We start from the raw sequence: 23,647 nt of genomic DNA, 5'->3' as shown, positions 1-23,647 counted from the left end.
AGGAAAATTCACTCAAAATCCTACCAGTCTGAAACAAAAATTATATTCACTTTGTTCATTTAGTTCCAGTCTCTGCCCATTTGTTGGTTTTTCAGAATGATGGTCATTGAATTTATACAATCTGAATGTTGATTGTTTATTCAATTTAATAAGTATGTTCAGATTCTACATAATCTGCCTAACAATCAAGCGTAATCACAGTGTCATATTCTTGTAAGCAAATGAGCGGTCATTTAGTTACCCTTCCCCCAATACTGAGCTTGAGGTTGCTTCCAAGTTCTGTAACAATTGGATTACTCACCAGGTCAGTCCCTAGAGTGGAATTACTGGGTCAAAAGATCTGAAGGCTTTTAGGATCTTTTTTTTTTTTTTTCCCCTTACTAAAGGGTTGTGCTGGGTAAAACATCTGTCTACAATGCTGGAGACCTGGGTTCAATCCCTGGGTTGGGAAGATCCCCTGGAGAAGGAAATGGCAATCCACTCTAGTACTGCTGCTGCTAAGCCGCTTCAGTCGTGTCCGACTCTGTGCGACCCCAGAGACGGCAGCCCACCATTGCCTGGAAAATCCCATGGACAGAGGAGCCTGGCAGGCTACAGTCCATGGGGTCACAAAGAGTCTGACATGACTGAGTGACTTCACTTTCACTTTCTTTCAAAGGGCTGTGCTGGGCAAGGGCTGTGCTGGGTCCCCTAACGCCAGCAGAGCAAGCAGGGGCCCAGGTCCTCTCTGAACGGAGGTTCCTCCTCTTCAGAAGCAGGAACCACAGCGTGGCTGTCGCTGGAGTTCTGCCATCAGATGTCAGTCACGAGAGTGTGGAGAGGAGTTCCTGGAATGTTGGTTCTTCACCGCAGTCTCTAGTGAGAGAGCTGTGGCTGCAGGGGAGTGGCTGTCTCTGGAGGTGGTACTGCCCTGATGAGCCAGGTGACTGACTCAGGTGACCCTAGTGTGGTCCCGAGCCGGGGGGCAGGGTGCAGCTCAAGACACAGACCAATGGACATCACCTTGGACTGTTACAGATGCTCAGAGCACGGCGTGGTCACTCCGGATTGTGTTCCTGCCTTCTTCCTTCGAGAGTTTACATAAACTCTCATGGATATACATGTTCAGCCATGTTTTTTTTTATTTTTTTAAAGGGAAAACAGTGTTTTGTGGCTCTTTTTTCCCCCATAGCACTCACTGAAGTGCACGTGGTCAGATACTCGGAACAATGAAAAAACTACAGGTACTATACAACATATGTAACACGGGCAGCAGCACCTCCCACAAGCACCATCTGAGCATCCTGCATCCCTGTGAACACGCCCTGGGCTGATGGCACCGGCCAAGTCCTCCAGGAAGGCTTCCTGAATGCCCAGATCCCAGGCTGCCCTTGAAACCCCCAGCCACCATTCCTGGCATGTTTCCTGGAGGCACTGTGCATCAGCTTCCTATGGGTGCCACAGCCAACGAGGGTTTAAAACATGTATTTATTCTCTCACGATTCTGAGAGTCAGAAATTGAAGATCAGGAAGTTGACAGGGCCCTGCTGCTTCCAGAGGATCAGGGGGACTCATGCTCCTGCCTTTCCCAGCTTCTGGGGGCCACCGTACTCCTCGGCTAGGGCCCCTTCCTCGGACTCCTGCCTCTGCTTCCGCTGTCACGGCTGCCACCGCTGACTCTGATGCCCTGAGTCTCCTGTAAGGACCCTGTGATTGCGACGGCCCCGCTGCATAATCCCGGACCCTCTCCCCATCTTAGTCCATTTAGGCTGCAGTAACAAGACACCGCAGCCTGGGTGGGCATACACAGCAGAAATGTATTTCTCATCATTCCGGAGGCTGGAAGTCCAAGGTCAAGGTGTCAGCAGATTTGGTAATGGGTTCCACTTCCTGATTGAGAGCTGGCCACCTTCTCTCTGTGTTCTCCCATAGAATGGACGGGGGAGTGGTCTGAGTCTCTTTTATGAGGGCACTAATCCCATTCTTGAGGGCTCCACCCCCATGATCTCATCACCTCCCGACATCCCCACATCCTAAACTAACATCATCACTTTGAGGGCTAGGATCTCAATATATGAGGAGACATAAGCATTCCATCTACAGCATTCCCCATCTTAAAAATTCTTAACTTAGTCATATCTGCAAAGTCCATTTTACCATGTAAAGTAACATATTCACGGGTTCCAATAATTAGTTCAAGGACATCTTCAAGGGGCTATTTATTCAGCCTATCACGTGTGGTCACACACACATCCATACTATTTATGTCCCCTACCAAGAACTAAACTATAAAACATTTTTCACCAGTAGCATAAAAACACCTGAAAAGATGAATGGGCCTTAGTCAGTGAGTCATACTAAGGAATATGCAATGCAAAACAGGAGTGTGCCAAAGGCAGATGATTCTCGTATGTTTCCCTATAAAGCAAGAGCAAAAGGCTCAGAGGAAGGCGGCTTCTCTCCTGCGTAACGTTCACCCAGGGCTTTGTCACATGGGGGCCTAATCTGATGGAAAGGAGCACAGAAGTGCAGCCTGCAGGCAGGGGGGCGGGGACCACAGGGCGCTGACTGGGCAGACTTCTGCACTCCATTTACAAAGCATAGCCCTTGTTAAAATGTGCCCAGTGTGGCTTTGGGGTGAGTGAGAAAATCTCAATCCTGTAATACTCAAAACATCACTTTGATTCAGCCCCTTTTCAGGAAAGCTGTCATAGCTCATTTCATTATTATTTTAAAGGAATAAAAGGAAACATGATGCTTTCCCTGGGGGCCAGTCAAAAGTTAATTGTACTCAATATGTGATTAAAGTCACACTACTTAAGAGTCCAACTGTCTGCTGCCTGGATAGCTGCTTCCATTAGCAGCAGCACGACAGCCGTCATCAGCCATACCCTGGGCCGGCCCAACTATTACACAGGGGGCCTGTGCCTCCCTCGTGTTACTCAGGATCCCAGAACTGGTTGACTGATCCTGCTGACGAGTCTTGGTTAAGATAAGCTCCCTGCCAGGACACTAGAAGCACTGCCGGCCACTGTCTGGTTTAATCTTTGCCTCCTCCTCCCCTGTCCAAATTAGCACACTGCCCTTTACTCTAAAAGCCCCAGCCAATCTTCTCCTAACAGTAACAATGTGCCATCTCCACTTTTGAGAACAGAAAGCACCAGGAGGACCTTGGCTCTTGCATGTTTGTTTTCAGCCTCCCCAGTTGGACTCTAAGGCCAGGGCCGCGCTGTCTTTCCTTCATCCTTCCTCCAGCAGTCTCTCAAGGGAGACTGCAGAGACTCTGACCTCCTGTGTGTGGGCAACCTTGAGTCAGAGGTGTATCCCCCCATCCTGCAGTGATTTACCAGGACTAGTTCTCCACAGAGCTCATGGTTTTGGAGGACAGGGTCTGTGCTTTAAACATTCTGTCTCCTTCGGGCAGTCAGCACTTGACAGATGCTCCCTGGACAGTTCTTTTCCTTTTTAACTTAATTAACTTATGTATTTACTGGGTGAGCTAGGTCTCTGTTGCTGTGTGGGGTTTTTCCTGTGTGCGGCCAGCGGGCAGAGACTCCGGCGAGGGGAACTGGCTCCTCATTACGATGGCTTCTCTCCTTGCGGAGCACAGGTTCTAAGGCGTGCAGGTTTAGTGGTTGCACCTCGTGGGCTCAGTAGTTGGGGCACATGGACTTAATTGCTCCGCGGCATGTGGGATCGTCCTGGACCAGGGATTAAACTTGGGTCCCCTGCATTGGCAGGCAGATTCTCACCCACTGAGGCACTAGGGAAGCCCATCACACAGTTCTTGACTTACTGAGATAGATTTCAGGAGACCCTGTAGGGACATGGGCCTGTGTGTGTCCAGGCCTGCTCATTAGTGCGCTGAATCTTGCTTCCTAGGAGGACAGGCCTCCTTGGAGGAAACGACGCGCACCCTGGAATAACCACCAAACAGGTTGGAGCAGATATCAGCTGATGGCTGGGGCAGACCCTTCCACTCACGTCTCCTCAGCATCCAGTGTGAGGGCTGTGTCCCAGTCCACACAAGGGGCTGGATTGGGAACATCGCTGAGGTCCTGCCCTGGCAAGGGCTTGGAGTCCACAGAACAGGGTGGGCAGAGCAATCCTCCAATGAAGCCAGGAGCCAGGAATGCCTACCCTGATGGGGTGCTGCGGGCATGAGAGAGCTCTGCTCCATCCACAGACTGTGTGGGAGGGAAGAGAGAGTGAATGGCTAAGGAAAGCAACCCCTTTAGGGCTCCCCTAGGCTTATCCTGCCCAGGAGGCCCGGCCTTAACCCAACAGGCACCCAGGCCCTTGTCCCAGGTGATATTAACCAGTTTACAGGATGCCCCAGGCTGAAGAGTATCCAGAGCCCTGGTGAGCCCAGACCTTGGTGGTACCATGTCACCAGGGAAGTGAGTCCCAGACCGGCCAGGACAGCTTCTGGGGCAGCCTGTACAGTTGTGTCCAGAGTCTGGGATGGCTGAAAAGATAAGGGATATCTCCCCTTCCATGCTTCAGCCAGATACCCTGGGCTGAGCTTCTCAGGGTAGGGATGAAGGAGGTGGGAAGGACACCCGAAGAATTGTGTCCATCTGCCCATCCCTGGGCACCCTGCTATTCTCAGAGGCTTGTTTCCGAGTCCAAGCTCATGCTGCCTGCTGCATGACAGGCCAATAAATCAAGAGAGGAGTTGCTGGGGCAAGGAATAGTGACTTTATTCAGAAAGCCAGCAGACCAAGAAGATGGTGGACCAGCGTCCCCAAGAACCATCCCACCCAAGTTAGAATTCAGACTTCTTTTATACTAAAAGTGGAGGAGGGTAAAGTCAAACACTTCGTGGTCCCCATCAGCCTCTGGTGGGGACGTATTAATTTCTTCCTTCCTGTAGTCATTCACTTGTGAGCCTGGTCAGGATGGTTCCTGTAAGCTAAACAAATGACTTTTAGGTTAATGCTCATTCCCCGGGAACAGAGGGTTCCCAAGGATGGGCCATTATGTATCATTTAAATTTATAGGCAATATCCCTTCGATGATTAACTTGTAAGAGAATACAAAGGTTCTTCCCTACTAGAGGCTCACAACTGGTCCTCTATCCCTTCTGCCTTTACATATAGGTGCATGGGCATGTGCACACACAGGCAATTGCACACACATGCGTGTACACACGGGCATGTGCACATGTGTGCCCACATGCACACAGGCATGCCCACATGCACACACACACATGGGCATGAGCACACACACATGCACACGCGGAAGGCCAGGAGCGAAGCAACTGCCCCTCCATGGCCTGGATTGTAAAGAGGCATCTGAGGCCAGGCCCCAGCTACACAGAAGCATCTGGTAGGACAAGGCCAGTCCCCAGAGGCCAAGACTCAGAGCCACTAAGAGCTAGAAGCCAGGCTCCCAGTTTCCTCCTCAGATTGATTCCACATGTATATCTTGTCTTCTAAGTCTTTTGTACTGAAGTTAGTGAAAGTTTGGTTCTGAAGGGATTATGGATGAAAACCAATTGCTTCTCTAGGAAGCAGGAGGGCCAGCGTTGCCCTTCTCTTGGCCAATGGCAGCACCTGCCACCTAAGGGACATGGTGTATGGGTTGAGGGCAGACCCCCAGCTGCACCTTGGCAGGTAGATGACGTCTGTGCCTTGGTTTTCTCATCTACAAAGCAGAGATAATAAAACACCTATTTCATTAGCTTGTTGTGAAGTTTATAGGAATCAACCAAGTCCCTAAATAAGGCTCAGATGAAGGCATGAGGCAGCCTCATGAAATGGAGTTAGGAATGACTTCGTTTATCTGCATTGGTGAGGTGTGGTCACCATGGGCCTGTGTGCGCTCAGGCCGTCCTGTAGAGTGCTACTCAGCAAGACAAGTACCCAGGCCAGCCCACAGCACCTTCACTTGCTGCCTTGCTTCAAGGCCTTATCTTCTCTCTCCAGGACTCCTGCAACAACCTCGGGTAGTATTTATCTGGTACCTGTTACACGTCAGGACGGGGGAGGAGGATCAGATGATGGGAAACAGAAAAGGAGCTGATGGAAACAGGCACTGGCCCTCCCCACCAGGAACAAGGAAGCTCAGAGCTTCAGCAAAGTCACAGAGGGGCGCTTGCAGCTCCCCAGCTTTCAGCCCTCTCTGAGAAAGTGATGTCAAAGCTTAAAAAAAAAAATTAGGGTAAAGAAGGAGGAAACTGTCCCCAAACAGAAGTAACACCATGAATTTTTTTCTTTGGTCTTGCTGACCCAGCTTTCCTCTTTGCCTGTCCCCTCTTCCACCAGCTCTCAGAACCAGAAGCCTCTTTTAGAAAGGAAACTTGATCTTGTCACACCACCCTCTAACGCCTCTCAGTGGGGCTTCTGAAAATAAAATTCTAACTTCTTGGCCATTTATTCCCTGTCCACGAGGTGTACCTCTTCTCTCAGATGGCTCACTCCTCCAGGAGCCCTGCATAACCCCGCCACAGTGCCTGTTACCAACTACACCAGGACTCAAAGGGACAGGAAAATAGTGTGTACTCAAGAAGCTTGAGAGTCCCTTGTACTGCAAGGAGATCCAACCAGTCAATCCTAAAGAAAATCAGTCCTGAATATTCATGGGAAGGACTGATGCTGAAGCTGAAGCTCTGATACTTTGGCCACCTGATGCGAAGAACTGACTCATTGGAAAAGACCCTGATGCTGGAAAAGACTGAGGACAGGAGGAGAAGGGGACGACAGAGGATGAGATGGTTGGCTGGATGGCATCACTGACTCGATGGACATGAGTCTGAGTGAACTCCGGGAGTTGGTGATGGACAGGGAGGCCTGGCATGCTGCGATTCATGGGGTCGCAGAGTCGGACACGACTGAGCGACTGAACTGAACTGAAATGAAGCGATGAAACAAGGAATAAAAAACGTAGGACAACAGGAAAGGGCCCACCGATTCTACTGCGGGCCCCAGGAGCACACGGGGGAGTTTGGAAGCTGCAGGTCTGAGACAGCCGCGCCCCGGGTCACTCCCGACGGGCTTTGGGCCGCTCCTCTGCATTCTGAGCACGCTGATGGGCGTACAGCGGGCGCCCCATCCACCGAGGAGTCAGCATCAGCCTGGCCGCCCCAGCGGACCACGCCGCGTGAAGATCCGGAGCCGCAGGCCCAGACCCAGCACGGGACCAAATGAATGGAGGCAGGAACACAGCTCTGGGTCCCAGGAGCTCTGGCGCGCAGGCTCGGGAACTGACTGGGCGACCCGCCCCCCTGTCGCCACTGGCCAATCAGCGAGGGCCGCAAAATCAGTGCCCGCCCCGCAGCCAATGAGCGAGGCCCCCTCGGCCGCAGTGCACACTGCTGTTCGTGTGTCAGGCTACAAATAAAGTTCTTCAGGCCTTTGAATTTTTTTTTTAAAGTGCCCGCTGCAGTCGCCGCCGTCGCCGCCGCCGCCTCAGGCGAGAGCGGCCGAGTCCCCGCCCCGCCACTTCCGGTCCCGCCGTCCGGAGCCGGTGCTGGCTGTGAGGGGCCGCGTCTCGCTGCCGCCGGCCGGCTGGGGCATGGTGTTGGGTGCCGGGCCCGCCTCGCCTGTCTCGGGGTGCCCAGGTGAGAAGAGCGCGGCCCTGCGGCGGGCGGCCGGCGGCCGCAGGAGGGTGGCTTGGCTCCCTCGGCGCCGGTGCACCCGGCGGGCGGGAGGCCGCGGGGCCGCCTCAGGCCGCGCCGCTCCTCTCCTCCCGGCCGGGCGCTGTCGGGGGCCGGAGGGCCGGGGGGCGCCGCGGGGCGCGGGCTGGGGAGTGCGGGGCCGCGGCGCTGGCGGCCTCGGGGCTCCACGGACAAGCCTGCCCGAGCCCGGGCTTTGGGGGCACGCCGCGGCCCCCCTCTCTCGCCCGCCGTCTCGGGGGGGAAGCTGCGAGCCTCATTGTCCGCGAGGAAACGCAGCGCCCAGCGGGCTCAAGGTCACCGGTCCAAAGTAGCTGGAGGCGGCGGGACTCGGACGCGGGCAGCCGGACTCCCGACGTCCGGGGGAATCGGGCTAGGCCAGGGAGTTGGGGGGCGCCCCTGAGGGTGCGGAGTAGCCGGGCGCCCGCCTCGCCGGCGTGCCTGCGGCTTCCCACTGGGGGCGACTGTGGCCGGTTTGGAGGGTCTTCCCGGGGCAGAGGATGAGGGGAGGATATCTTGGACCCATCCCTAAGGCCGCTGAGTCCCGGCTGCTGTGGAGTCTTGGGTGTGGCCCTCCCCTCCCCGGGTCTCGGTTCCCTCATCTGTCATACGCGGGATCGGGCCCGCCCCTCTGCCCTCCCCCCCAGCTCCCGAGTCGGGTCGGGACGGTTTCGGAGTGGCGGGAGAAGGCTTCTTGGAGGAGGTGCAGGAATCTGCTGCATAGTCATCGGTTATCCGAAGGAAGAAGCGGGATGAGGTGGTGAGGGGAGGCAGGGCATCCAGACCGGGATGTCAGATTGAGCAGAAGCTTCCAGAAATGAGCGAGGTGTCGCTGAGGAACAGGGAGGAGGCCCATCTACCTTGTACGGAGGGTTCCAGGCCGGTAAGGGGATGAGGCAGGGGAAGGGCCCATGTGGGAGAGATGTTCCAAGACTCACCAGCAGGTTAACTGGTACGGGGCTTGAGGACCTCCACCTGGACAAACTGCCCCTCGGGTAGTAGGCAGGGCAGGGGGAGGCCGGTTTATCGCTCCAGATAAAAGGGTTGGGCTCCAAAGGTTATCAGGCAGCCAACCACTACGCCAGGTGGGTGGGTTCCTTGGGCCCTGGCCTTCCGGAGGACGATGCGGTGTGGACCTTTTTATGTCCTGATCTGGGTCCCTTTTTGACTGTGGAGTTGGTTGACCCCTAGTGACATGCAGTTCCATCTTTTGCACTCAGATTGGGACTCTGCCAAGGCAGGAAGAATTCTAGCTAAGGAGTACCCCACCCCAGGAGCTGACTGGCCCCTGCTGTACAGGTGGCCTGGCCTGATTTTGCCACTGTAGGCCAGAACGCTGAGTAAATACTTCTTGATGGTGAGCCTAGTAAACAGCACAGGGGCTTCCCTGGTGGCTCAGTGGTAAAGACAGTGCCCGCAATGCAGGAGACTCAGGTTCGATCCCTGGGTTGGGAGGATCCCCTGGAGAAGGAAATGGCAACCCACTGCAGTATTCTTGCCTTGAGAAGTCCCGTGGACAGAGGAGCCTGACTGGTACAGTCCCTGGGGTTGCTAACGAGTCAAATACAACTTAGCAACTAAACCACAGTAAGTAGCACATAAAAATCTTTGAACAGTTGCAATAAAGTCCTACCCAGAGGAAGAACTTAAATGGGCCAGTTACAGCTTAAGGAGTTTAGAGACTGAGTGTGCTATTCGGTGTAATTGATTTGTTACTGAAAATGCTGCCATGGTCAAAGTGTAATTTTTTGTAAAAGGGAAATTTTAGTTTTAAACCAGGTCTTCAAAGGGTGAAGCATATTCGCGAAGGAAAAGAGAATTCTGAAGCAAACCACAGGTGTTCAGTTAACCTGACAGCTTGAATAATTTATTTTCATTCATATCTCTTTGCACAGAGTTAAATTAACAGCTATGGAACATGCCCAAATTAGACCTTTGGTTTATCCCTAAAGTGTTGTATGAAAATGATGCAGATGATGGAGAAATAGCTGTTCATTATATAATTAGATTTCTTAGAATGTTCAGAATATGTTTTGTCTTCTATGGAAAAACAGGACATCACAGTTTTTATATCTTGCTTAATCAGAGCCCAGTGTCTTTTATTAAGGGTCACAAACTTGTTGAATGTCGAAAACCAGGAATCTGACTCTAAATGGAATTGCGTATGGGGCATACTCTGCCCACAGAGAAGAATTTAGTGTGGGGGCAGGAGTGTGAGATGATTAAGCAGAGTCCACAGGCTGAGCGACACAGAAACGTCTTGGTGTGAGCCTTTTGTGTGCCAGTCGGTCCTGCCGGATGCTCTGAGCAGCCCCTTCAGTGCAGGTCTGCAGGGAGCTGGGTGTGGGCCACTCGTGTGCCCTGGGACCCACTCTTCCACTGGGCTCTTTATTATGACTGTCCTAGGGTACTGCCCACCGAACTCTGTTTACACAGGCTGTGCTTTTATTGTTTGCCATGTTTGTGTTACCAAGGTCAGCTAGAGTTTAAAAACCAAGTGGACTTTGTGATAGACGGAGATCTTGGCGCATCATCAGGCCGCCCTGTGGATGTGGCAAGACTGATGTCCTCAAGTCTGGGTGCCTGGCAGTGGGTTTGGTCAGGAGGCTGACACTGCTTTGGGATCCAGATCTGCTTGAGGGAGTAATGACAGGCTCCCTGGAGTGGGCCTGGGGGAGGTGGGGGGTAACCAGGAGCCCCAGGCTGTAGATGGTGCTGCTGTCCCTGGTAGCTTGTGGGCTAGAGCCCACAAATATTCCTGACGCCACCCCAGCCCTCCGTCGTGAGATTGCTTTGTAAGCTGAAGCAATAGTCCCCCACCCTGGGTGAAGCTGAGATGTGAGTTAAACGGTTATATCCTCTCTGTAGGTCCACCTGAGGAGACGGCATGGTATAGTGGGAATAAGGAAACTAGTGATGGCTTGGTATCACATTTTGACCAATTTTGTCGAGGTACAATGGAAGTCCACTACACTGTACATGTTTAAATCATATGATTTGATCAGTCTTGATGTGTGTATATAGCTCTGGAACCATCACCACCTTCAGGATAGAAACATCCCCATCATCTACTCGGGGGAAACCAGTGTTTCTATGGTGACCTCTTCTAGAACCTGAGTGGCCCCACACGATCCAGATCCCAGGCCCCAGCTGTTCCAGAATCCGCATCCATGAAAAAGTGGGAGTGAGGGGAAGGGGTCCTTCCCAGAGCTGATATTCTAGGAGCTCATGAGTGCTGATGTGTAATAGAACTGTCTCTTGAAGCATTGAGACCAATGGTTTCTAAAGGGATTAGGTGAGTGATAGGTCCTGTGTAATTCAGAAGAGCATATTCAATATATTGTGTTGATAATAGAAAATCTTACAGTCTTTGTGGGGTGGGGAGATACACAGATGATGATGTGAAAAGTGAGGGACTAGATTAAACTGGCTCAAGATATTACTTGAGTGTTAGTCGCTCAGTCATACCCGACTCTTTGTGACCCCATGGACTGCAGCCTACTAGGCGCCTGTGTCCATGAGATTTTCCAGGCAAGGATACTGGAGTGAGTTGCCATATCCCTCTCCAAAAGATACCACTTTTGGAGGGAGAGAGTTATTCTTATAGTTTGGCTTTCAGGGTCTTGGCCTCAAACTAAGTTCTTTCCTTACATAGGTTTAAATTTTCAATCTGGAAATTCTGGATCATTTTCTCTTGGAAATGATCAGAGTGATATTGCAAGGAAATGATATTTAAAACAACAAAGGAAATTATGAAAATACTGAGCTGGTGATCAATTTTTGTCCTCAGTCAGAAGTTCCAGAATTCCTCTGCGACTGGTAAAGCGTGCAGGAGGAGTCAGGCAGCCCGTCAGGAACGGCGATTTGTGTACATAAGGAAGGCGATGCTGGAGGACAGTTGTGTCTGTAAACACTGCTGACACTTAAGTCCTTCCTCCCAAGTAGTCAGGTGCATCACCCATGCTTGGTTTTTATTGTCCTTCCCAGTGAGCTGTCCGGGAGGGAACCTGAAACACAAGTGGGCTGGAAGCAGCCAAGTGAAAAGGATGTAGTCTGGGGCATTAATTATAACTTGATTAAGTTGCTGTTGCCTTCCGGTGTGGGTACAGCACAACGCACACAGATGTGAAAATGCCACACCCTTATCGAAGGAGGGAAGAAAGCATTGCGGTGCTCCCGCCTCACCAGGGCCGCACACTCCCCTCGGTTCACGATGGGCCAGACACTGGGGCCACACCCTCAGAGGCACGGTCCCCGCAGCAGGGGAGGGCAGTGAACAGTGCTGGGCCCATGTGGAACCTGTCAGTGGAGGCTGCCCTAGACATGAGCTCAACACCCCAGGGCCTACTGCTCAGTGAGTGTTAAATGCTTGGCTCTCCTTTTAAATTTTTCATTCATACTTTAAAAAATTAGATTTAGAGAGGCATAGAGATTACCCAAATTCATTATGGAGGAATGCAGTCTTGTTAATCTATCTTACATACTACATTCTTCTACAACTGAATTATGGGAAAAAATTAAAAATCACCTTACATCATTGTCTCAGTGTCTGGAGATGGGTGCTTAACCTGCCTTTGGCCTTTCAGGAAAAAGGCAGCAGCGATGCTGACGCTGGCAAGCAAGCTGAAGCGGGATGATGGTCTCAAAGGGTCCCGGGCGTCAGCCACAGCCTCTGACTCCACTCGGCGGGTGTCTGTGAGGGACAGGCTGCTTGTTAAAGGTAAGGGCCACCCGGTGAGCTGTGTTTATATCCCACAACAAAACGATGTCTGGCACGTGGCCCTTTGGGGTTATGAAGCAGCCTGTTGCTGCTAAATAGAAATACTTGTTTGAAAACATTTCAACATGACTTCCCATCACTCGCAACGGAAGGGCTTTGCACGGTGCACGCACTGTGGGAATGCCGACGGCAGGAAAATGGCATTAGGGCTGTGGTGTGTCTGACACACTCGGCGTGTTCTCTGCAGGGGCCCCCCGAGTGCTCGTGGAAGGAGTGAGGCGCCAGGGACAGCAGACCCATGGCTGGTCTCAGTGGCGTCTTAGGTGTTGGGGGGGCGGCCCTTCTCCTGGACTCCTCGGCCCCAGAGGATCTCACTCGTCCTTAGAGGGAGGGTAATTTCTTAGGGTCCTTCTCTCATTCAAATCACAGCCTTAGGAGAGCCTTGTGCAAAATTGATTTTCTTCACAGAATTAATAAAGGTGTCCTAGAGCTGTGTAGTGTTGGAGAAGGGTTATGTAGTGTGTGTGTGGGGGGGGGGTGTGTGTGTGCGGATGGATATGTGTGTGTGTGTGAGAAGCTTGTGTGGTTAGTGACTGAACAGAGTTGCAACTCTTGAGTGCAGAAGGCAGTTTCTCAGGATCATGAGACCCACAGAAGAAGAAACGGTTTCTTCTTTGAAGGACCTTATAGCTGGCAGCACTTTTTTACTTTGAGACACATGTTTACATTTGGTAAGTGTGAGGCTCCAGGAAGCACAGAGTGTTAAGGAACTTGTTAGAACCGCCTGATTCATTTTGCATTAGGTGGACACCGTGGGGGTTCCTGGCGTTTGCATGTCCAGGAACAGATCTGATCAGGGAGACCTGGCATGCGTGAGTGCTCCGTGCTGGGCCTTCTCGGAAGCAAAGCACCGCTGAGCCTGTGAACAGAGGCGTCGGGTTCAGGGAGATAGGTGGTGCCCTCGTCCCTGCTTTCTCTCTGCCTCTGAGTCCTGACTGAGCTCTGGCTCTCCCAGCCTGGGGGATGATGGGCTAAAGATGGAGGAAGGATCGTTTTTGACTTTCTGATGGTACTTGCTATGTCAGGGAGTGCGTGGACTGCAGTGTGTCACAACGCAGGAGGTTCACCCTGTGGGAACTGAGGGTGGGGCCTGGCTGCAGCCCCCACCTGGAGGCCTGGTGAGACTTCCCGGCTGCTGGCTCTAGGGTCCCGCCCACAGAGGAAGCCGGGAGCCAGGTAAACAAGCCAGGGAAGGGGTTTGATGCCTGAGGTTACGGTCCTTCAAGGGGAGGGTGTTCTAATGCCAGGGAGTTGATATGAGGGGTGTTGTAGCAGAGCAGTTGTGGGTGGGCACTGGCGCAGTAGACGATGCCACTTTCTTTCCACCTCCTCCTCATGGCTGATGGCAGCTGCTGTCCACTGAGCACTTGGGGCCAGGCCCTCTGCTGGGGACTTTGTAGGGCAGTGCTTGTTTGACTTTCGCTAAGCCTTGCCAGGTGAGTGGTTCAGTTTACAACTGGAGCTAAGGCTTAGAGGGGTTCAAAAACTTGCCCAGGTTTCAGCTTTATTGTAGCAAGACAGCCAGACCCACATTTTGGGGTAGGGCAGGCACTTGGGGAGCAGACCTTGCAAGCAGAACCTGAAGGAGCAGAACAGAAGTGCCAGTCCACAGAAAAGAGAATTCAGGGAGGCACAAAGTCTCCCCCACACCTTCTCCTGCTCAGGGGCTCCCTTGGGAACCCTCAGGTGACTCCAGGGCCTGACACAGCCCAAGGGAGCCCATGGAGGCCCATCGCACTGGACTCTGTCCCAGGTCCTAGGACAGGAGATGTCTTTGGCTGGGTTGACAGGCTGGGTTGAGGTCCTTTCATGTGAGCCTCATCAGGGAGAGGTGCGGAACGTCCTCGTGAGGCCACCAGTTCATTCTCCCAGAAACACTGGGGGTTATTAGGGTTCTGGGCCCCAAAGCACTTGCAGTTGATGGGTGTTTGTGCAGCAGAGCTCAGAGTAACGTGGCCCTCGTGTGATCTGCTCTCCCTCAGTCTCGGGGGGCAGCCAGGCCAGGGCGGGCCAGGCTGACTGAGTGGTGAGTAGTTTGGGCTTCTGATGCGGGGTAGGTGGAGAGGAAGGGTGGGCCTGTCCTGAGAGGGGAAGCTGTGGCAAGAGGCGCCTGATAGAGGATTCTCTGAAGGGTGGTGATTGCTTGGCCCACACCTGAAGCACTGCTTCTCCTGGTTAGATGTGGCCGCAGCCTTCAGCTGGGGATTTCTGATGGCGGAAGTGAGGTCTGGTGGAGTCCGTGGCCCCTGTGGGCCTGGTGAGGTCCTTGGAGGGGTGATAATTGCAAAGAGCCCTTCCAGGTGAAACTCCTCTTTTGGGGCTTGGAAAAAAGTAGGTTGGTTGTCTGCGTTCAGCAGGATTGCTGCAGTCAGGACAGTCACCCGGGGCTGTGGCTTTGCTTCTGGCTCATGTGAAAGTGATACTCGTGAGGATCAATAAGTTGTAGAAAGTGTGTTAATGTGTCTGTGGGACTCAGTAGTATGTGCTGAGTTCCTGGAAGTGGGGAGTTTGGTGTGCCATGAAGTTATTAAAGGGTGAGCCCTCTGGAGGGTAGTGGAGCAAGCAGGAGCAGGGGGAGGGAGAGCTCTGATGAAGGCCCCAGGACAGACAAGGGCCTGTCCGTCTGCTCCTGCTCCTGCCTGACCGGTGAGACGGTCAGGCCTTCCTGCTCTGTGTCAACCAGTCTGGCCCGAGGCAAGGGCTCTGTGCAGCTTATGGTTCCTGGAGGGACTGAGAAAGGAAGCCCGTCTGCTGTCAGCCCTCACTGAGAGGGCATCTGGGCTGTGTACCCCATATCCCAGAGGAGAGACCACAGACGCTTCCAGGCAAAAATATTTTTTTAGCTGGTCTGTTGTCGTGCTTGGATGACCTTACACGGTAGGGGATCTTGCTTGGTGCAGATGGCTGTGGGGTTAACGTGGGAGGTTGGAGGTTGACAGGGACACTCGTCCCCAGTGGTGAGGGCCAGTGGTGGCTGCACAACTGAAGAACTGTGGGCCTGGTTCAGAAGGTGACAGGTGTAGCCGGCTGTCCCTGGAAGCGCCGGGGCCTGCCTTGGAGCAGCTGGCCAGCATGAGGCCTCTGTCACGCTGGCCCCTGGGCCACACCAGCTTTTCATTTGCACCCCTCAGGTCACCCTCAGGGACAGCCTCCAGTCTGGAACTGGAGAGGTGCTTGCGACAGCAGTCCCTGAGGTAGCACGGTTGAGTGTTTCTGGGCAAAGACTGTCTTTCCTGAGTCCTGGGGAACTGGGATGCTGGGCGGAGAGTGTTGGGTCTGCATTTCCTGCTGGCCCCAGCTCAGGTCTGGGCCTGGCTGGGGGCCGTCCCCTGTGTCCTCAGCCACAGGGCGGGGCGCTGCTTTCTGATGGGCCTTTGTGGCTCCACTGGGTCCATTAGTTCTGAGTCTGATGATGCCCCCACCTCCCAGGAAAGCCTCTGGGCAGAATGGCCTACTTTCTTGTCTTTCTGAAGCTTACTTCTCACATAATGGGAACACGTCAGTGTGTCTCCCTGTCCTTTGACTTATTCTCTTAACAAAGATTTTAGTGCCCGGTGTGTGCCAGCCACCTGTTAGTGACCCCTGAAGACCTCTAGGGGCTCCAGGCAGGCTGGTCGGAAGCGTTTGCTAGATGTGGAGATTTGGAGTTGAGCTGACTGAGTTCAGGGCCAGATCTGGAGTCGGGAACTGCAGGGACTGACTCTGCAGCCTTCATCCCCTCAGCCCTTGTGCCCCATGTGGCCACTGGTGTTCTTGTTGCCGTGGCTGTGGCGGCTCTCTGTGCTCTTGGCCTGGCTTGCTGAGCCCAGGGGCCTGGCTGCCCACGTGCGTGGGCTTTCCAACATCCAAGGTGCAGGTGTCCCCATAAGGGGCCACGTGTGGCCTCCCTGGTTGAGTGCTTCTGTGCCACCGGCGCAGTCCAGCGCTGTGGTGGTGTAGGGAGGGCTCTGGTCCAGGGTGCTTCCTGGAAGAATGGGCAAGAGAGAAGCATTTGTTGTTCTCCAGAGCTTTTCTGTCCTTGCCAGCCCTGCCCAGGACTCTGGAGGTGGGCTCGGGGTTGGCTGGCCATGCTGGCAGAGTGTCCAGAGCATTTAGCAGCATGTGAAGTTGTGGGCTGTTACAGAATGTGTTTAAAAAAAAACTAGGGCAGTGGCCCAGAGAGGAGGAGCCCTACTAACATGGGGTAAGGTGGTGGCCCATGGCTCCCCTTTAATGCTTTCTTACAGGGTTTTAAACACCAGTGAAACCGCCTGGGAATGTGGCAGCCCCCTTGGGCTTGCCAGATAGCCCCAAATAGCCCTGGATCTGGGGGAGGTGGGGCCGGTGGGAGTGGGGAGGATCTGTGCAAGAGGAATGAGGGTTCCAGTCAGCTTTGTCTGCTCATGCTGAGAGTGGGTGGTCGGATGGCGTGGGGCTCCACCCCCATCCAGAGCAGTCTCTGCTGCAGACTCTGCTGGTTTTCAGGGTTACATCCTTGCTGCCCCAGAGTGTGGTGTGGCCCTGACTCCTCTCCTGTGGGCCTGCTTTCTGCAGTGTGCTGCTGGAGGGCCCTTAGACTGAGTGGAAGTGGCTTGGTGGGGGCTTGGCCTCAGCTGTGGCAGTGCCATCTCTGGGAGTGGGATGATGCCCTTGAGGCCGGTGTCTGCCCATAAGGGCACTGTTCGTGAACACTGGCAGTGCCGAAGAGGCACTTAAGGCGTAGAGACAGACAGGAAGCTAAGAGATAAAGTCCTAGATTGAGAAACCTAAGAAATATGGGTGATCGAGGTAAGAAGAGGTAATCAAGTCATCTGGGCAGCAGCTGCCAGCCCTGCCTGGGTCAGAGGGCACAGCTGTCCTGTCTGGGTTTCTTGACAGGAACTGGCTCCTGCCCAGAACCATTGGCACTTGTGATTGGGCTTGGTCTTAGTCAGCTCAGGCTACCATGATAGAACACCACAGACGTGGGGGTTGGGGGGCCTGGACACGGGGAAGGCCAAGGCCAGGGCATTGGCAGATTCAGTTCCTAGGGAGGGCTTCCTGGCTTGTAAGGGCACTAATCTTATCATGAGGGCCCCACCCACATGACCTCATTTAAGCCTGATTACATCCCAGAGGCCCCCCCTTATACCATCACGTGAGTTTAGGGCTTCAACGCATGAATGTGGGCAGGGGACTCAGCTCAGCCCACTACACCTTGGGAATGGCTCGGTCGCCAGCTGTGTGAGGAAGGAGGCTCCTCACGCCTCAGGGCGTCTGCGCTGCGCTGCCGCTCTGCTGGAAGTGTGCTTGTTCGGTGGGCGTTTCCCAGACACCCCATGTGTGCCAAGCTCAGGCCCAGGGACTAGGGTCCCAGGGCTGCATCGGAATGTACAGCCCCCACCGTGGACAACATGCAGGTTCCAGGGGCGGGCAGTGCGGAAGCAGCTGGAGCACTGTTGTGAGCAGCCCACAGCAGGAGGGGGGTCCATGCTGTGTGGGGGCCGTTGTGGTAATGGGTGGATTTTATAATCTGACATTTCAGGGCAGTTGTGCTTCAAGTGGGCTCTGTGGTTTGGTCTTTAGTTAGAAAGGAAAAGAGTCTAATTTCTCAGGAGGAAGTTGTGCAGCCACTTAATTGTGCAAGGTGCCAGGTATCTCTCCAAAGGCTAGGCTGGTGAGCCAGAGAGGTGTTGGCATCTTTGGAATAGGCAAGACTCTGGCAGTTTAAAAATATCTAACTTCTTGGTACCTTCCAGGTGGGGTAGTGAGTGTCCTTCAAGCAGGGCAGGACTGCTGCTCTGCCAAGAGGCCTTTCAGGCATGTAAAGCAGATCGCTCGTTTCTTTGGTCATAGCCTTTTTGTATGTGAATTCTGAGTTAATTGGACTTCCCTGCTTGCTCAGTGGTAAAGAATCCGCCTTCAGTGCAGGAAACTCAGGTTCAATCCCTACGTTGGAAAGATCCCCTGGAGAAGGAAATGGCAACTCATACCAGTATTCTTGCCTGAGAAACTGCATGGACAGAGGAGCCTGGTGGGTTACAGTCCATGGGGTTGCAAAAGAGTTGGACACAACCTAGAGGCTCAGCACTTTCTGAGTTAATTGCTGTTGCTGTTAGTGAATTACTGTTTGCCCTCATTGGAAGTGCGCAGGTGTCATTTGTGACCCCTCCCTGAGAGGAGCACTACGTTGTAGTTCATTTATCTTCTGTGCTGGGCTGGACCAAAGTGTCCAGCTGCTTTAATGAAACCCTTCTGCCTCTAAGGTCATATTTCTTGCACACACTGGTTCTTGGACCAGAGGCCCTGACTGTGGTTGTGGTCATCACTGGACTGGGTCTGGGGGCTGCCCTACCTGGCCCTCTTCTTCCTTCCCTGAGGGAGTTACACTGAATGGGGAAGTGCAGGCGTAACACTCTTCTTCGGAGTTTGAGTCTAGACCACGATGTGAAATTATTAAATCCGTCTCTGAAAATAGCTGTGTGTAGATGTTTTAGCTTGGCAGAATAGCCTACAGTGGCTTCCTACAGTTGGAGAGAATAATAAGATTCAGTGGCCTTGGCCCCACCCAGGCTTTTCAGTGTAATTGGTCTGGATGAGGGGGTGAAGGGTTGCTCAGCAGGTACTAGATTGTGGGGATGGATGCACAGCTCCAAATTTTACTAAGAGTTGCTAAACTGTACACTTGAGGTTGGTCTGTTTACACTACGTGGATTGTACGCCCTAGATAATTGTGTGCAGTCAGGGCGGAGAATCCCTGCCCCGCATGAGGCGTCCTTGGCCAAGAGCCTCTCGTCCCCCCAACCCCATCCCTGTGTGCAGGGTCTGTTCTTTTGCTCGGTCAACATGATGCCCTGGTCAGCGCCTCTCTGCCCTTCTGCGCCCAGACCTCACCTCTTCCCTGTTCCTTGGTGCCAGCCTGTCTTCTCAAGTATTTCCCTTCTGTCATGTGGCCCCCTTTCATGTCCTCTGGGCACGTCTTCTGTATCATTGGGCTTTTGTAAAACTGACGACCAGAGCTCTTATGACAGCAGCCAGAATAAGCGTGCCAGAGAAAACCGGGTCCCAGGGGGCAGCTCGGTCTCTCCAAAGGGCCAACCAAAGGGTCAACCAAAAACTAATAATATAATAAATATATAAATATTATTTGCCTTAAAACCATATAGGTTTCATTATATGGACGATGTTTATTTAGAAGTGATTAACATACATAACTCATTTGGTCAGATGTGCGCTTTTGTGATAAAATGAATGCCCTGTGTGCACCGCTGGAGCAGGCCCTTGACCCCGGCCTGGTCAGAAGGCCCGTGTGAGCCGCGCCAGAGCATTCCTTTGCCCAGTGCCCTGCTCTGTGGAAGGCCTGGAGGGGGAACCTGTCCCTTCTCCAGGGGGTCTTCCTGACCCAGGAATCAAAACCAGGGTCTCCTGCATTGCAGTCCGATTCGTTACCAGTTGAGTTCCCAGGGAAGCCCATGGCAGGGCCAGAGTGCACCAATCAGAAAGAAAGGTCCTCAGGGTCCTGATAAGGATGGTGCTAATGAACCGTAGAGGGTCAGCAGCATTTTGTTCTAAGTGCGAATGTTCTCATGCACCACAGCACAGGACTGCCCGGAGGATAGACCTCAGGCTTGCACGTGATCCCAGACTGCCCTTGTTTCGTTTCTTGGCTCCTCCCTCCCCTGCCCCACCTCACTTTCCTGGTTACCTATCCCAAATGCCTGGACCCCAGAGCTAATATGTCTAGTGGGCCAACTGTCTCTACCCAGATTGTCAACTAGCTGAAACCAGAGGCCTGGCTCTTCCCTAAACCCTCAGCCTCAGAATGAGATGGTTGGATGACATCACCGACTCAGTGGACGTGAATGTGAGTAAACTCCAGAGACGGTGAAGGACAGGAATGTCTGGCGTGCTGCGGTCCATGGGGTCGCAAAGACTCAGACATGGCTTAGCAGCTGAAGAGGTCTTCCCACAAATGCACGCAACTCTGCAAACATCGGGTCCCTTCCCTCCCCCCCCCGTCCCCGCCCACCTCCTCACTTGAAGGAGTTATTTGCTCCTTCGTGTTTTGTAGTCTGGTTTCCATCTTCCCACTTACCTTCCTGCTGGTTTGGATGCACTCCACAGGGTCTGACCCACATCCCGGGCTCTCCCTCGGGCCTCAACCCCCTCGTTCCACCAGACCAGTGTGCCCTCTCTGCTGAATCGCTCCTGCACTTCCACTGGTGGCTGTCCCTGCTCCTGTCCTCTGCTTTCTGCCAGAGGCCTTTCTTCTTGCCAGCCTCTCCCCTCTGTGGGCCTCATGCTCTCAGGTGGCATGGCTGCAGGGGCTCCCAGCCCTGGTCATGAGCCCAGACTTCACTCCCTCTGTCCCACCTCCGTCGCCCTCCCCCTCAGTGGCCCCCAGCCGCGCCCCCGCAGTTGGCCCATCCTTCCATCCGCCTCACTTCCGGGCCTGCTAGCTCTCCCTGCCAGTCAGGAGCACCCACCTCACAGGTGCCCTGGCCCCCACTTTGCCCTTTCTAAAGCTGTGCCTTTGAGGGAAAGCTTCAGGTATGTCAGGAGCACAGGCTACTTGCCTGGCTTGCCTGCCCGGTTGGTGGGGGCTTTGCAGCTTCATCCTGGCAGAGCGGTGCTGGGCCTGAGCGCCAAGTGCATGCCTGATGGAGAGTGCCAGAGGAGAGCGCTGGGGCTGAGGAGCGTCGCCTCAAGAGGAGGCTCCCTTGGGCGTCGGCGCACCCACAGATGGCGGGGCCAGCGCGCGGCCCGGCGGGGGGGCAGAGCGTCTTCTATTACTGGAAAACTTCGAGCGCAAACTAGGCGAGCCCTCGCGGGAAGACGAGCCTGGAAAAACTGGGAGAGGCAGAGTTATAAATATAAATCAGATTTTGAGGGCAGTAGTTCCACTACTTGGGGGAACGAGATTTTCAAAGCTGCTTTAGTGACTGTTTACCCATAGGTAATTTCTGTTAATTTTGAATAATTCTCATTTGTACTAAAGTAAAATTTCAAGGGCCCTTGACTGCACTTGTTGGCATCCTGCAAGTCAGTGTGTATTTGAAAGCAACTTCATGGCTTAAAGTCTAAGTGTCAGACCCAAGTGTAGATTTTGGTTAATTCATTTTTTTTTTCTTTCAGTGTTTTGGAGGGAATTGTCAATTTAAAGCAGGTGATTTTATGTGGAGTAATTACCTAATATTAACAGTAATCTCTTTGTTTCCACAGAGGTTGCAGAACTTGAAGCTAATTTACCTTGTAAGTATAGCATCCCCAACCAAACATTAAATGCTATAAAGTAAATTGCATGGAGAAGCTTGTTTTATGTTTTAATAACTCTACATAGCAAAAAACCTATTTAATATGTGTATTAGGAATAAGCATGCATTTTGGGCAAACAGGTAGCAGGGTTTTTTCAAGGCCCTGGGAAGGAGAAGGGAGCTAACAGCACCCCCCTCCTTACTGCCGCAGGAATTCGTTGGTTAGGGCTCGTTTGTCCTGCACACATTCCGTCCCATGTCCCCTTCCAGTGAAGAGGCACGTGAATCAGTGATGGACAGTCCTATTTTTGTTAGTGATGGTACCAGCATTTTGATCCAGAAAGTGCTTATTTGTGAGTGGCCCTGGTGCCCAAGGCTGGACAGGTGTGCTGCCTCTATGTCTCCAGGTCCCTCCCTTTGCTTGGTCCTTCCCGCCCAACACATGGGCCTGACTGAGGGCCTTGCTCATGAGCAGGCTTGCCCACCCAGTGTTCACTCCTGCGATACGTGTCCTTGATGCCTTCCCAAGCCCTTAATGGTGTGTAAGACCATCAGAGTCTGAAGGCTTTGACCACTGTAGTGGTTTTTGGAATTAGAACTTTTTATCATTACATTTGGTTAAGGCTGAGGACTTTTACAACTTCAGTGAAATATTACGTGGGTCTCCTAGTCTGAGCAGATGCTCGGGAGAGCTTGATACAGAGGCCTGTCTCACACAGGGTGAGAGATGGCCTTCTCCAGCCCCACCGAAAGTTGGAAAGATCCTTGTGGGGTGCAGTGCTTCAGTGGTTGTACAACCAGTATGTAAGGGTTAGTACATACTCCTTGAAAAATTCTTTTAAATATATAACATTTATATATGAGTATAGTGGGTTGTGCTAAAATATATTTCTTAGTGTTGGTCAAGAATGTCTTAAAAGTGGCTGGATTGCTTGACTTCAAAGTTTCCTTCCAGGCAGAACAAGAAGGAAATACTTTGGGACTCTGTGAAGAGGCTATCTTTCTACCTACGGAGTATTTGCGCATGGTTTGCTGCAAGCGCCCCAGGAGGACAGGCAGACAGCGGCGTGTGGGCAGGGCAGGGAGCAGGGCGGTGAGCTCCTGAGGCGGGGCGGCTGGGCCACACTGCGCCCACTCTGTCCTTCCCCTGTGCCTTTCAGGCCATGTAAGAATCTAGGAAAATCCAATTAAAGAGGAAAATGATGTGGTCCTTCTGTTCTCAGCCCCTATCATGTCTTCCCACTAGCCCCCAGCTCAAACATATATACTGATGCAGACATTTAATTAAAGACCGTAAAAACCCCAGAGATTGTCGGTTAGTAACCCATAGAGTATAGTTCAGCTTTATCTAAAAGGTTAGTTTGAAAACAATAAAACTATAATTGGCTTTGAAACCAGGATTTTAACTGTGTATCTTAGGTTTGAAAAAGGCGTGACCTATCTCCCCAGGCCGTACAGGTGTGGTGTCAGGTTAAACAAACTACATGCTGCGTGCTTCTCTCCGTCTTCCTACCTGCTTTCCCAGTCTTAGTGGTTATAGTATAAATCAGTTTATACAGACAGCCGGGCTTTCCACAAGTTCATAGCTCATTCTAAAGAGGAAACAAGAAGCCATGAAAGAACAGATCTTTCCTGTCTAATTCATAATCTTTCTAAAATATTAAGGCAAACAAAATAACTTGCCATAGAGCAATGCTGCTTAGAAATTATTCAGAACTAGTTTGGAACTCTGTACCTGCAAGTTTATAGAGGTTTCTCTGTTTGCAAAAAATAAAAAACATCTCTTTCAATTAGATGGAAATACTGTGAAAGTCTTAGCCTATGTCTACATACAGAGAAAAAGCTTAATTCTGGAGTTTCAGTAGTTAATGGTTTGCCGTTCCCTTCTCCAGTTTAATAAAGCCCCTGCTGCTGCTGCTGCTGCTGCTGCTGCTGCTAAGTCGCTTCAGTCGTGTCCGACTCTGTGACCCCATAGACGGCAGCCCACCAGGCTCCCCCGTCCCTGGGAAATTCCAGGCAAGAACACTGGAGTGGGTTGCCATTTCCTTCTCCAGTGCA

General features: G+C 52.6%; 1 protein-coding gene across 14 annotated transcripts in view; it reads left to right on the top strand.

Annotated features, from left to right (window-relative positions):
* The first annotated feature begins 6,929 nt into the window (after positions 1-6,929).
* The window catches only part of UBE2F (ubiquitin conjugating enzyme E2 F (putative)), a 46,287-nt gene continuing 29,569 nt past the window's right edge, over positions 6,930-23,647 (top strand). For 3 of the 14 annotated variants that reach the window (XM_069584010.1, XM_069584026.1, XM_069583978.1), the window contains exons 1-3: positions 6,930-7,543; positions 12,184-12,317; positions 21,558-21,587. In XM_069584010.1, coding sequence (XP_069440111.1) covers positions 12,200-12,317; positions 21,558-21,587 — 148 coding nt within the window. In that variant the 5' untranslated portion in view covers positions 6,930-7,543; positions 12,184-12,199. Of the gene's footprint in view, positions 7,544-8,206; positions 8,481-12,183; positions 12,318-21,557; positions 21,588-23,647 lie in introns of those variants that run through there. The other 11 variants (XM_069584058.1, XM_069583994.1, XM_069584034.1 and 8 more) reach the window with 8 other exon arrangements.

This window comes from Ovis canadensis, chromosome 1, assembly GCF_042477335.2.
Source record: "Ovis canadensis isolate MfBH-ARS-UI-01 breed Bighorn chromosome 1, ARS-UI_OviCan_v2, whole genome shotgun sequence".
NCBI classification, from domain to species: domain Eukaryota; kingdom Metazoa; phylum Chordata; class Mammalia; order Artiodactyla; family Bovidae; genus Ovis; species Ovis canadensis.
Note: the sequence above shows the minus strand (reverse complement) of the source record. Positions and strands in the feature narration are given on the sequence as shown.